Genomic DNA, 13,880 nt, shown 5'->3' with positions numbered 1-13,880 from the left:
TCTGAGTATTCAAATGAGGCCTTGGTTTAATTCTCACCTACAGCCAGTATTCAATTTAGCCTAAAATCACTTCCTTTAAAACCATCAATGAACACAAAAGTGAGCTCTACTACCCGTGGTTCAAGATTACTACCCCCCCAAAAAACCCCAGCAATAAACAATGAATACTTGAATTATGACACATTTTGTACTGTTGACTCTCTTTCTAAATGTCAGCTGTGGCTCTCACTGCATCATCCTCTTGCCTTATTCCTAACCTTAACCTGATGTGAATCCTTTTGGTCTTATCATGGTATTGGTTAAATGTCTTTAGATTGTTTAGTGAATTTATGGAGGTAAAAGGATCAAGATTTGTGAGTCTTAGGTAGCTCTCAGATTATATGTTCCAATTCCTTTATTACCTTTTTCATGAAAAGCACCTGCTACACCAGCTTGAGTGTGAGATGATAATTTTGAAATAGAATCTTTGTATACCCTGCTAGCATTTTCTTTTGTTTTTCAGCTCCATATGAAAGTAGGCAGCCCATTGGCCAGCCTGAAGGACCCTCATCAGAGGGTCCAGGAACCAAACCCTTACGTCGTCAGGCATCTCTTATTCGGGTAAGTGTTGATGTGGGCCTACATCAATGACTGAATTGGGAGAAAGTTTAAACTGTGGAGATTTGTCATTTAGGGATGAAGATATGGCTCAGTAATCACAAGCATTTGCTGCTCTTGCAGAGGATCAGTGCTCAGGTCCAAGTACCTACATAGACAGCATACAACTACTTGTAACTCCAGCGCCAGGGAGTTCAACACCCTCTTCTGGCTCCCATAGGTAGTTGCATGCATGTGCACATACCCATCCACACTACATATGCATACACTTACTTAAAAATGAAAATAACTATTATAAAGAATACCCTGAAACATATATGGCATTTAAAATTATTATTTTGCCGTTGGCACATGAAGTAAGGGGCTTCATTTTGATAGTTTTTCTTCTGTTGGGTAGGGAGAATCTCACTAAGATCATCTCAAACTGCTCGTGTATCTGAGGCATGCCTAGCTTCACTGTAACACACACACACACACACACACACACACACACACTCACACACTCACGCACGTATCTATTACTGTGTTTGTATTCCCCATGACCCTTTCCTGTTCCCTACATCCTTCCTTTTGATTTTCTTCCTCCCAAATATTCCATCCTTCTGCTTTCCAGTCAGATATAGTTCATTGTCTTCTATTGACGAGCATGGCTTTTGATTACTATTTTGTTTCAAGAAAGGGAAAAAAACTACCCCCTCATTCAAAGATTACACTTTTTTTGCTTGTATATTTTCTTAATTTTCCCTTGTTTCTCTCCCTTACAGTGTGTAGAATAAACTAGAGGTTGTCTCTTGATCTTCATTGTTTCTAAAGCATCCCTACCCCTTTATTTACTTAATCACGGAGCACCTTCTTCAGTAGAGCTTCACATTTTCTGCAGCAGCTTGTCTCGTATTTGCCTTATTCTTTATTACTACTTGTTTAATGCCTAATTAACTGTTTTCCATTTGCTGTATGTCTCCAATTATGTGGTAAGCGTTTGAAAGGCTGCAGTAGTTCTGTATTCTCTCAGTGCCTCAGACAATGCCATTTGAATAGCAATTCATGTGTAAGTATAAGCAAGTTCTACTTTTTGCATGTAATGTATAAAATGTTATGGTACAAATACAATGCTATAACTTTCTTCTGGTCACATCATAGCTTGATACTTTCAGCTTCTAATTCTTTAGTGTTTTCCTTCAGATAAAGAGCTGTTTCCCTTACATTCATAGCCGTTGCCTTGTGTACTATGTCTAAGTTCTTTTTGGAGATGGTGTATTATTAAAGAAAGGTGTGTGTGTGTGTGTGTGTGTGTGTGTGTGTGTGTGTGTGTGTGTGTGTGTACTACATGGGGGAAATCTATCCAAAATGTAGGTTTATTATTTAACATGAAAGACAAAAGGAAGTAGGTGGGGGGGTTGTATAATGGTTCAACTGTGGAAATCAGGAAGAAGGACCATTTCTGTACAGGCAGCTCTACTCAGAATAGAAGAGTGGAGTCAGACACACCCACAAAGAAGTTCAGAAGAGAATAAACAGTCTGCAGAAGATCCTCAAGTTCAGTGAATGGCTTCTGGTTGTAGGACACTGTTAGACACAAAACAGGATTTGATCTTAAAGTAGTATTCTGTTTGCAAAGAACTCTCTAAAAGATAGCCATTAAGCCATATGTGATATATTTAATTTCTCCTATAATTATAAGCTCTAGGCACTGCTGTCTCTATTAGTATAGCTATATAACTGAGAGAGGTCAAAGCAGCAAGTCTGAGATTTCATTCTACCTAGTATGTGGCAGAGCCAGAATCTGAGTCTAGCAGAATTCAGTATCAAAGCCTGAGCATTAAACACTTAGCTCAACATTAAAGTTCCATATTACATGAAGACTAGATTACATCATAAACAGACATTAGGTATTATAAGTTCACCCCTCTGTGTGTGTGTGTGTGTGTGTGTGTGTGTGTGTGTGTGTTGCTGGGGTTGGACCCCATGGCTTTATATGCCAGGCAAAACTCTACTACTGCACTACATCCTTATGTGAAAAGTATTCTTGAAGGTCTGTTATTTGAGAGAATACCCTGTCAGGAATATTAGGAGTTCAAGGTCATCCTTGAGCACATAGTCAGTTCAAAGTCAAGTTCAAAAATTCAAGACCCTAACTCAAAAAAAAAAAAAAGAAAAGAAAGAAAGAAAGAAAGGGAAAGAAAGAAAAGAGAAGAAAACAAAGACATTCTCCTTTAAGGCCAATACAGATGAGTTTTACCCTCAAGTTGTAATGGAAGATTGTTTCTTCAGCTGATTTAGATGTAGTACTTGGCTATGTTTTAGAGATCCCATGGTATAAAAATATATGCCTTTAATCACTAGAACTTCATGAATTTGGGAGGCATGTTTACATTAGGGAAGGGATTGGAGGCATTCCTCTCAGAACTCTCCGAGGTGTGGCCTGCAGGTTCCTGCAGAGTACGTTCTGTAGAGAGGAACTCTTGAATGTGTGGAACATTGGTCAAATTTAGCAGTGAATCTTCAGCTTCACAGGGCTAGGGCGGGGCTCACCGGGCCCTTCCTGTCAAGCACTCTGGAAGCAGGGCCATGATCCCTTATTTGGATTGGTGCTCTGTGATTTGTCTTCTAATCACTAGGTTTCCTTTCTGCTGAGAGATATGCTTCTTAAACCCTCTATTTAACAAATACTTAGTGAATACCTATGAAGTACCAGATACTGTATTAAATGATGTATGCCACCAATAGGCCCCACCCAATGGAACTTTCAGGCTATTGTAGGACACAATTATTAATCAAGCCATCATGAAGACAACATATGGTTAGATAGTATATGATGTGAATGAAAATTGTGCTGCACGTTGAAGGCAGAAAACAGCAGTAGAATAAATATAATGTAGAGTTGCAGACAAAGGTTAGTCAAAGAAGGCTTTTTGGGGAGTCACATAAGTGAAGTGGGAAGGATAACAGGTATTAGCCAGGTAAGGTGGTAAGGATCGAGAACAGATAAGAAAGCAGACAGAACTACATGTACAAAGACATTTTCTATGTGCTTAGAATTTTGTGCACATAGACTCAGTGCTCAAAGCTGTCTTCTAGGATAACACTTTAACTTCCATTTTAGATGACAAAGTCTAAGGTGTATATGTGTAATTGAGTTTTCCAAAGATCAGGTGGGAAGTGGATGGACTAGGTTCAAACACCGGACACCCTTCCTCAACTACTGGCTCAGGGAACTGGATGGGGGGGTGGTAATATCATCTGTTAAGTCAGGAAGCAGTGGAAGAAACAGTGGTACTGGGGAAAAAATCCCAGTTTTAAGTTCAGTGTTGGATGCCAGGAATGGAGATTTTGAGACAGCCCAGAGGAGGTGAACAAGAGTTCTATGTTTCTGTGGGTCTGAATTTTGGGGAGAGCTGAGGCTGGATATAGGTGTTTGGCAACAACTGACCATTGGAAGGAAGCACAGGAAAAACAAAGCAAAACAGGTTCTGCCCAGGCCTAGCCTAACTCCACAAGAGTTCTTTCTCTTTTCTGATGCGTTAATGTCTGGGTATGCATTTAGCAATGTATCCCAGCAGTCTGCCATTCTGACCCTCTCTGTGTCTGTTCGTCCTCCTACCCCCTGGGTGAAGCATGGCCTTCTGTTCAGGATGCCAGCTAGGACCTTTCTTGCCCAGGATGGCTGTGTGTGGTTTTTGTGGTGGGTGTCTTTTCCTTTCTTCAGCGCTTACGCTTCCTTCTTGTGCCTGTCAGTCTAGTTTGGCTGGACTCCATGTTACAGAAAGCAAAATGCCAATTTGAATTAGTCATGGGTATGAGATTTGAAGTGAAGGTTCTTGGTGGTGGGAGATTAATAGTTACTGGGTGTAGTGCTAGACTAGTTGGACACTAATTCCCTCACGGTGCCATGTCTCCTTGCTGATAGCACTCTATTCTTTGTTCTATCTTTATTCGTGACCTTCTGTGCAAAGCTTTCCTGCACACAGTGGGGATAGTGAAGCTATAGTTCACTGGTAAATTGTCAGATTAGCATAGCAAAACCCATGTCTTTCATTCCACAGCACTTCCTAAACTGGGGGCAGTAGTACACAGCAGGAAGACCTGGAGTTCAGGATAGCCCAGCCCCAGCCAGCTCCCAGCATACCCAGACTACATCATGACACTGATTTCAAATCACTGCCAGCACCATCAAAAGTTAGAACAGGCCATGGCCTCAGGGTCCCAGTGCAGGCCTTTAGGGATTCATGGCCGGTGCAATTATAGCCCACGGCTTTGGCATTTTGGAGGTGTTTATGCTGAATTAAGGTTCTATACTTTGGAATTGTTAAGTCTTTTTCCTTAATATTTTAGTCACCCTTTTGTTCAAAGAATAGATTGTTTTCCTCATTAAAGTTTCAGACACTGTTTTAGTGAATAGTTGATGAGAGTTTTCAAATAAATTGCAAGTCTTCTCTTCTCCTTCACCTGTTATCAGATCTTCAGAGGTCATTTGCAGTTTGGATTTCTCATAAGCCTGTCTGGACATCTTATGTGTAGATTATGAGTCAGTCTGCATAACATTTAGAGTTACACCTTCTGCTCCCACTTGGCTCTGTGCTTACCAGGATTGTTGAAAACCACATTGGGTAAAGTCTTGGTCCTGCGTCTGCCTTTGCTGCAATATCTTTGCAGTCTTCTTACTAGCGGCCCCTAAGGCAGTGATTTTTGAAATCACTTGTCATGCTCTCGTTCTTTAGCTAGTAGAATGTGTCGCCATCTGCCAAACAGTCTTACTTGGATGGCGCATTGTCACTTTATCTGATGGGTCTTCCTCACAGAAGCAGCTCCCAGCCTCACTGTCCTTGCTCTACCACCCATTACCGTGAACCAGAACATTGGTCATTGCCTTCATCCCCCATGCTCATTCAGTTACCAAGTCCTGACCATTCTCTGTGTGAGAGGGACTTATCTGTTCTGCTTTACTTGGTCAGGGAATCTGGGATATTAACCCTGCCACCTTCTAGCCGTCATCCTCCTGCAGACAGTGTTCTTTTGGGGGCGGGGCGGGGGATGGTCTCACTGTGTAGCCTTGCCTGGGATGGAATTTTCCGTATAGACCAAACTGGCCTAGAACTCAGCAATGTGCCTGCCCCTGCCTCCCAAGTGTTGGGATCCAAGGCATCTGATACGATGCTTGGAAACAAGAACGACCCTAAAAATGCAAACAGGCAAGAGATTGAAATATTATACGATACGTACTTGCGTTGAAACGCTGCATACCAGTCATCATTATGTGCAAATGTTATGTTTTTAGGCTCAGTTAAAAATACATTTAGTTATCTCCTTCACAGCTGCTCATCCTACAGTGACTTTGATCTGTCACTGCTCATGGTTCTTACCATGTCATCCTCGTTCTCGAATATGGCTCCTGAGCTCTTGTGTGGTTTTCTCTTCAGCCACAACAGCTGACTACTCACTCTTGGCATACTGCTTAGCACTACTCCTTGTCCTTTCTTGGGCCGTCAGCATTTCTAGTGGAACCTTTATCCTTCATTTATTTTCCTCTACCTTTGCCTCCTTTGTTCTTCCTTTGAATTCATCTTTGCTTTTTTTCTTTCAGGGACAGCGTGAAGCATGAGGGTTTCCTACTGTGCTCCTGTATATGTGATGCCTACAATTTTCTATTCTTAAAAAAACTTTATTGCTCGATTGTATATTTATCTGTGAAACTCAATCATATGACTGAGAGTCTGATCATTATGGATTTCCATCTTAAAGGCAACTAGACTTTTTTATATTGTCCCCAGAATATTTTATGCAGACCCACAAATAGAAGTGTGTGTGTGTGTGTGTGTGTGTTTGCATTCATTCATTCACTCATTCATAATGTTGCTTTCTCATTTTATTTTTTTAACTCAAATTAGAGAGGCTGCTTTGGCAAATGAAATTTCCTTGCAACTACAGAGGAAACACAATTATCTTCAATTTTAAGTAAAAGCAGCCTCACTTTTGAAACCCTAACCAAGCTTGCTGTCCAGTGTCTTTTCCTGTGTTGTAGAGAACAGTCTTAGTGCTCATCCCTATTCTTCTTAGACAGAATAATGACAAACACAACGAGGAGGTTTTTAGATGCTTGCCATTGCACTTGCATTTTGGGGTTATATTTTTGGTGCTGTAAATTTTGTACCAAACTGGTATGGAAGGATATGCTAGCAGCGTGTTAATGTAAAGGTTTGTAAACTGAAAATCATTTATCTATCACATGTAGTTGTATATTTGTTCCCCACTCAGTTCCAGTTTTTTTCCACACTTCCCCTCACCCCTTGAGATTTCGCTTTAGATACTCAGGGTCAGAAACAAATTCTCCTTAATCCTTAAGTCCCTTGGAATAGTTGTCAAGAATTAAAGTAAGTGTGTAAGGATGAGAAAAGAAAGACTCATGAATGTCTATTGGAATGTTGTTGGCATAGGTCAGAAGAGAATTGCTTATGTCACAGGTAAATTGTTCCTGTAATATGAGAATAAAAAGAAACATTCTTTGGGGGAGGCTAACAGGACACTGAGATCATTGTTTGGGTTTATTTATTTATTTATTTATTTTTTGGGTGCTATGAAAGTTATTTGTTGGTGGATTGGATCAGGATTCTGGCAAGATACATAGAGCAGAGCATAGACAGTGGCTGAAAGATTACTATCGGGCCAGGTGGGGTGATTATCTGGGCCTTAAGAGACCAAAGCAAGTCAGCAGATAAGACATGCTAACCATTGTCTCAGTCAGGGCCATCAGAACTCACTCAGGTTTTCAGAAGTTCATTTTGAGGAAAGATTAGTCTCTGTGTGTGTGTATCCTACACATGTATTGAGTTAGACCTCAGACCCTTTTTCATTCCTTCCTTTTGAATCCTCCCCCTTCCCCCTTGTCTGAGAACACTTAGCTTGACTGTGTTGAAGAGTCCTGTGACTACTTCAGCATAATGCTATTTTCTTGACCACCTAAGTTTAAGTTATTTATTTAAGCCACCTCCTTTTACAAGCAGAGGGATGGAAGATCAGAGTAATGGTCACCATTTGATAAAAGGAAAGATGAGCTTAGCATCCAATGGGCTTTGTGGTCTACACATGAGAGAGTAAAGGTCCAAACCAGTGCTGTGGTCTCTTGTTGCCCAGGTTTTCTTTTCTCATCTTCATAGCCGGTTCAAAGTGGGTTCACACGAGGGTTGTGGAGAAGGTTATGGTTACCATCTCCTTAGGGAAAGGGCTTGGTCCTGATGTGGAGATGGGGGTGGGCAACAAACGCAGGTCTCTCGTGCTCTTCTCACCCATGGGAGGACCTGGCCTAGCAGCCGAGAGACTCGAGATACACACAGCACCGCTGACATCTTGGAACTACCATAATGCTATTTCTACATTTGATTCTTGTGTTTTCCTGTATTACCCATATAAGTAAGTATGATGTGGTTACTTACAAATGGCTTAAGTTAAGCTTATGCAGAGACACACGGAGCACCTCATGGTCAGTTTTCCCCTCATAAGGCCATGGGGATAGAAGTCTGCAGTTTGGACTGTTTCATACTATACAGTGTACATTACACTGCAGATGTTATTTTGGGGTTGTGGCTTGTGAACTCTAAAGGTGCTGAAAGATTTTTAGTCAAATATTGAAAAGGGTGCAGAGTGAAAAATGGCCCTCTCAATTCTACTCTCTGAGCATCTATTGCAGAACTAACTATAACTCATTTCTTTTGTATAGTTATATGTAAAATATCTCATTTCACTTAATGATACATATGAATGTTATCCTAATACTTATATAATTATAAATAGTATACTCAAAGTATGTAGTTCAGCCTTTTACCTGTGTGCTAACCCATTATACATCTGTTATATACTCAGCATTTTTCTTTAACAATAGTTTTATTAATATTCTATGACAGCACACAAGAACTATCCTTTTGTGTTTTTGTTACACAAGCTCTTAGTGGTTTGGTGTATGTATTTTCCTAAGTCATTTAAGCAGCCTCTTCTTGCAAGCATAGCATTGTTAGGAGTTGTATAGATTCAATTCCCAGGTATAGAACTCTTTATTGAAAATGTCTACACTACAGTAATTTTTATAGAAATTTTCAGATTGTAAGCTACACCATTTTACTTGACATAGTGTAGGAAACATCTCTTTACTGGTACCTTTGTAATTATAACATATTAACAAACTTATAGACATTTCTCATACTTCTATGTAAAAATGTTGTCTTTGTATATTAATTAACATACCTATTAGTGAATTAGAAAATTTAATGTTAGTGTTCTTTCCCCAAGTGTATTGCTTCTTTATTTCATAGGTCTTTTTTCTTTTGTCTGGGATATTTATGGTTTTGTACTGATTTGTCATTCTAAAGCCTGAAACATAAGATGATATTTTAAACCCATAAGATTCTGCAAGGTGTGTGGAAAACTGCTCATTAGGTGTTCAAATATAAGTTGTGGGCACTTGAAACACTTGAAAGAGGTTAGGGATCCAAGTTTCTTTGCAGCTCAAAAGGAATTATCAGGTCTGTAGGTAATGGGAATCTTTTATTTATATGATTATGCCAACAAGATTGAATTACTTAGCATCTTAGTCAGTGTTCTCTTGATGTGAAATACCACAACCATAGCAACTCTTATTTTAAAAATTGTTTAATTGGGGCTTGCTTACACTTTTAGAGATTTATCCCATTGTCATCATGGTGGGTTGCAGACAGGAGACATAGTATGGAGAACAAACTGAGAGTTCTATATACAGATCCATATGCATTAGGGAGAAATAAACAGTGGGCTTTAGATAGGTTGTTTTGAAACTTCAAAGCTCACCCCCACTGACACATTTCCTCCAACCAGGCTAGACCTAATCCTTTCAAATTAGTGCCACTCACTGGTAAAGTATTCAAATCTATGAGTCTGTGGTAGCCATTGCTATTCAAATCACCACACTTAGTTTATGGGTATAGCTTAGGGCTAAAAGGTCATCTGTTATTAGAGATAGGAAATGTAGCTTCTCTGTCTTTATTTAGTTCTTTCCCTCTACCTAAAGCAGAAGAGGGAGGAAGAGAAAGTGTATGTGTTTGAGTAAAGAGGTGTAGAACTGGTTTGATTTTTTTTTATAATTATAAATGTCCTCATTCTTGCCTTCGTACATTGTTTACAATATTCACTCTCCATCTTATTTCAAACCCTAGCTATAGTTGTTTACTCTTCCTAAGGGATACTGAGGTTTGTATGTCTAACATATATTTTACCTCACTGTGTCTGCTGTAAAGCCCATGGATAATCACACGGCACTATGACCACAAGGAAGGCCTGTTTTCTTGTAGTATCAAGCCTTCTGTGTACTTGTTTCCTTTGCTCATTTATGGTTCTTTTTCTAGTTTTCTAGCCATTATTCTTGGGGAAAGAATTATTTTACTCCAAAGATTCTGAAGTGTATTTTTTTCTCAGCTGAAAGCTTTAAAAAAAAAAATCTTTGACGGTGTTCCTCAGGAAGTGCTCGTTATGTGGCCATTCTTCTCGAAAATTGCTCTATTTGCTTTGTTTCTTTTCAGGTAGTCACCTTTAATATAAAAAGCAAAAAGGTTTTTTTTTTATTATTATAAGATGAGAATACTAAAGAAATATTGTGTTACTGCATGAAAACTCCAGGGAGAGAAGCTGAAGGATATTTATAGAAATAAGACATTAATTCAGCAATTATCACAACTGATCAGAGGCCTGAAAGCGTTTCTATTTAGACAGTGGACAACGAGGGAATGGTAACAAATATTAGCCATAGATTTAATGGTATTACAACTGGGTGATTAGACCACAGATAGTGCGAATGAGTGTGTTCTATTTGTGGCATTCGTTCTCTCCCACAAGGTATGAGGTATTACATTGAAGCAGGCCTGAAGCAAGCTTGTGGCCAGAACTTTCTGAGGAATAGTTAGGGTACACATTGGTAGATGGATAGAAGCTTCTCTATAGTGTTTTTTAGATGTAGCTGCAAACATCAGACTGAATGCCAGATCTTAGCAGCTTATAAAAGTACAACTAAGGGTGGTGTTTGCTTTTGATTTACTCTCAGGACTCTTTGTGATAGTTATAGGCTAGGTTGTTGACATGTAAGCCTCCTTCATAAGGACACCATCTTAGCCCTTTGCCTATCTGTATTCTTCTTCCTGTGAGGTGAACAGTAGTGTCATAGCTTCTGTCTCGAGCACAGTAGTGAATAGAGTGTGTATTTGGTCACATTGTTGTGCTTGGCCCTTTCACCCTTTCCAACAGTCTTGCACAGTCATTGTTATATTCAGCCATTTTGGAAATCTTAGCAAGTAGCTTCTATGAGTCAGAAATCATTCCAGTGTTACATTAAGGGTCTACAAACGTGTTCTCAGGGCACTTGTAGCCAAGTTGAGGAGATGAGTTCAAGTCATTCAATCTTATTTATGTGCGTAGAATTGAAAACAGAATCACTGGAAAGATGTGGCATGTAACAGAAAAATACAACAGAGTGAGGAGAGGAAAAATACACAAAGTGAGGAGAGGCTTCCCCAAAGAACTGATGTGAGCTCAGATGTGAATGAAGCATGAGGTAGGACATAAGTTGACCAGGAAAGGATGGAGCTGTGAGGTGAGGAGAGGATTTTTATGTTGTGGCAAGAGCCTTGACAAGAGGCATTCACTGGGTAGGTTCTTTTTTTTCTAATTACTTTTATTTTTTACAGGCCAGTCATTATCTTGCTCCCGGTCACCCTCCCACAGTTCCTCATCTCATTCCTCCTCCCTCTGCCTCCAAGAGGATGTCTCCTCTAGACCTCCCCTCCTTCCTGGGGCCTCAAGTCTCCCGAGGGTCAGGTGTGCCTTCTCTCACTAAGGCCAGGCCAGGCAGTCCTCTGCTGTGTGTGTGTCAGGGGCCTCGGAAACAGCTCATGTGTGTGGCCTTGTTGGTGGTTCAGTGTCTGAGAGATCATGGGGCTCTAGGTTGGGGTTGAACTGCTGGTTTAACTATGTTGCTCTCCTCCTCCTCCTCCTCTTTCCTCCTCCTCCTCCCCTCCTCTTCCTCCTCCTCCTCCTCCTCTTCCTCCTCCTCCTCCTCCTCCCTCCTCCTCCTCCTCTCCTCTCCTCCCTCCTCCTCAACTTCTTCCAGCTTTTCCCTAATTCAATCATACGGGTCCCTGACTTCAGTCCATTGTTTGGGTATAAGTATCTGTGTCTGTCTCAGTTAACTGCTTGTTCGGCCTCTTGGAGGGCAGCCATGCTAGGCTCCTGTCTGTAAGAACACCATAGTATCAGTAACAGTGTCAGGTTGTGGAGTCTCCCCTTGAGATGGATCCACTGGGAAGGTTCTTAATTGTAGACAACAGGAGCACCTTTGATTAGTTAACGCAAAAGTGCTTCATAATAGGCAGTATGGATAACTTATTAAATATTTGAAAGACCTAAAGAAATTCTAAGCCTATAAGAATAACACCTCCAGTCTCACAGATTAGCTCGGCTGCTACTGGAATCTTGCCTCTGCCACAGTCAGATAGCTACAGGGTTAGGAAATGCTGCCATTGTTTCACCTCTACTTCCGTACTGCAGGACCTCAACAAGCCACATGAAGGCCCTCTTCACCGCTTCTTTCATCCTGTAACTTGGATTTGAATCAGGTGTCCATGGGTGTATTTGTTTTATGGATCCCTTGTCCCATCTGGAATTCTAGCACCAAGTGTTTGTGTATTGCTGCTCTTTTACTCTGCAGCACTGGGAGTTATGCTAAGAAGGGATAAAATGTATTCTGAGTGAGCCAGTCTGCTACATATTACATAGAAACAGACACATTTGAACTACAGGCTGGTGTGACTAGAGCCTGGAGTGGGAGGGAGATGAGACTGGAGATCAACACAGGACTCCACGGGCTTAGTGATTGCCTCTTTGTTGGGGGAAGCAGTTGCTTAATGTAAGCAACTTAAATTAAGTTGTTAATAAGGGCCCATCCCAAATTTGAATGCCAGTTTGCATGCTTCTGGAATGTCAACTGTATTGGTATCTTTCGACTGTAGCCTCAATCTCAGAAGTGTTTCTTGTTTTTAGCCTGAGTTCTTGGAACATCTGTTTTCCATCTGGCCTCCGGCTATCTTGAGTGTGAAAGGGAGAGCATCCTGGCAAAGACAGGCAAGGCAGCCTTGACCTGACCTACAGGGACCGGGGTGGGGGTGGGGGTGGAACATTGTTACAGTGTTTTTGAAAGTTTGTGACCTTAACAGAGTCTCATTTTACAGCTGATTTCTTATTTTCTCCTGGTCTTGCCTTCTAAGCATCAAGAAAAATCCCAACAATTGTAAAGGACATCTTTCTGTTGAGAGAAGTTGACCTTGGCGTCTTATGTAAGAATTGGAGAGGTTACTAAGAAGTGTTTCTTATGTTCATCAAAATAGCTTCAGTGTTATATGAAAATAACAATTAACTGGTTGACCATATGTGTGGTAGCCCTATCTTCCAGAGTTTTTTCAACGTGTGAAAATATGCCAGATGCTGCTCACATATAAAATTATGTGCTTAAAATGAGTTTTTCTAAATAATCTAATAGTCTACCACCTATAATCTGAAACTATATCAGATGATGGGGGAGGGTATAAATCTAACATAATCATTCACATCTCAAAGTCAGATCCTTGACCTACAACACTTTCTGAAAAGAAAACAATTGCTTATTGTACGATGGATGGATAAGTAGAAAGAGATACCATGAAGCTTGGGGACAGAGAGTTCCATGTTCTGCCTCTCATTTCTAGGCATGTGTTCTTGGTAAACTACTTCGCTTACCTAATCAAATGTTCACTTATGTTCATGGGGATAGCTTTCTTCCACTTGGGAATTTCATATATACATATAATGTAATTTCATAAAACCTACGCCTTTCCCTCCTCTCCAGTTTCCCCATATGTCATACCATTAGTTATTATCAGCTTTATATACTCCTTAAAAATTCCATTGAATCTACTATATGCACATGTGTGAAGGGCAATCTACCGAGGCGTGGGTGTCCAAGAAAACTGCCTCTCCCTCCCATGGCAGCCATCTTACCAATAGCTCCTCAACTGGGGATGGGATTTCACAAGCCTCTACAGATGCTGGGAATTTTAGCTGACTTGATTTTGTACAGGTATTTGTGTAGTTACAGGTGCCATGAGTTCATGCGTGTAATGACCATGTCAAACATGGTTTCACTTCAGATGTCTACTACCTCAGGCTCTTACGTTCTTTCTTGCTCCCTCTCCCATGATGAACCTTGAACCTTGGAGACTGGGGTGTGCTATAGTTATTTC

The 13,880-nt window shown here is 40.5% G+C and overlaps 1 protein-coding gene across 1 annotated transcript in view; it reads left to right on the top strand.

Moving 5' to 3' along the window:
- The window catches only part of LOC116888524 (ralBP1-associated Eps domain-containing protein 2), a 54,373-nt gene that overhangs the window by 7,489 nt on the left and 33,004 nt on the right, over nucleotides 1–13,880 (top strand). Inside the window, exon 3 of the mRNA XM_032889822.1 lies at nucleotides 503–600. Coding sequence (XP_032745713.1) covers nucleotides 503–600 — 98 coding nt within the window. The remainder of the gene's footprint in view (nucleotides 1–502; nucleotides 601–13,880) is intronic.

This window comes from Rattus rattus, chromosome X (assembly GCF_011064425.1).
Source record: "Rattus rattus isolate New Zealand chromosome X, Rrattus_CSIRO_v1, whole genome shotgun sequence".
NCBI classification, from domain to species: domain Eukaryota; kingdom Metazoa; phylum Chordata; class Mammalia; order Rodentia; family Muridae; genus Rattus; species Rattus rattus.
This window is presented reverse-complemented; position numbering and strand designations above follow the sequence as displayed.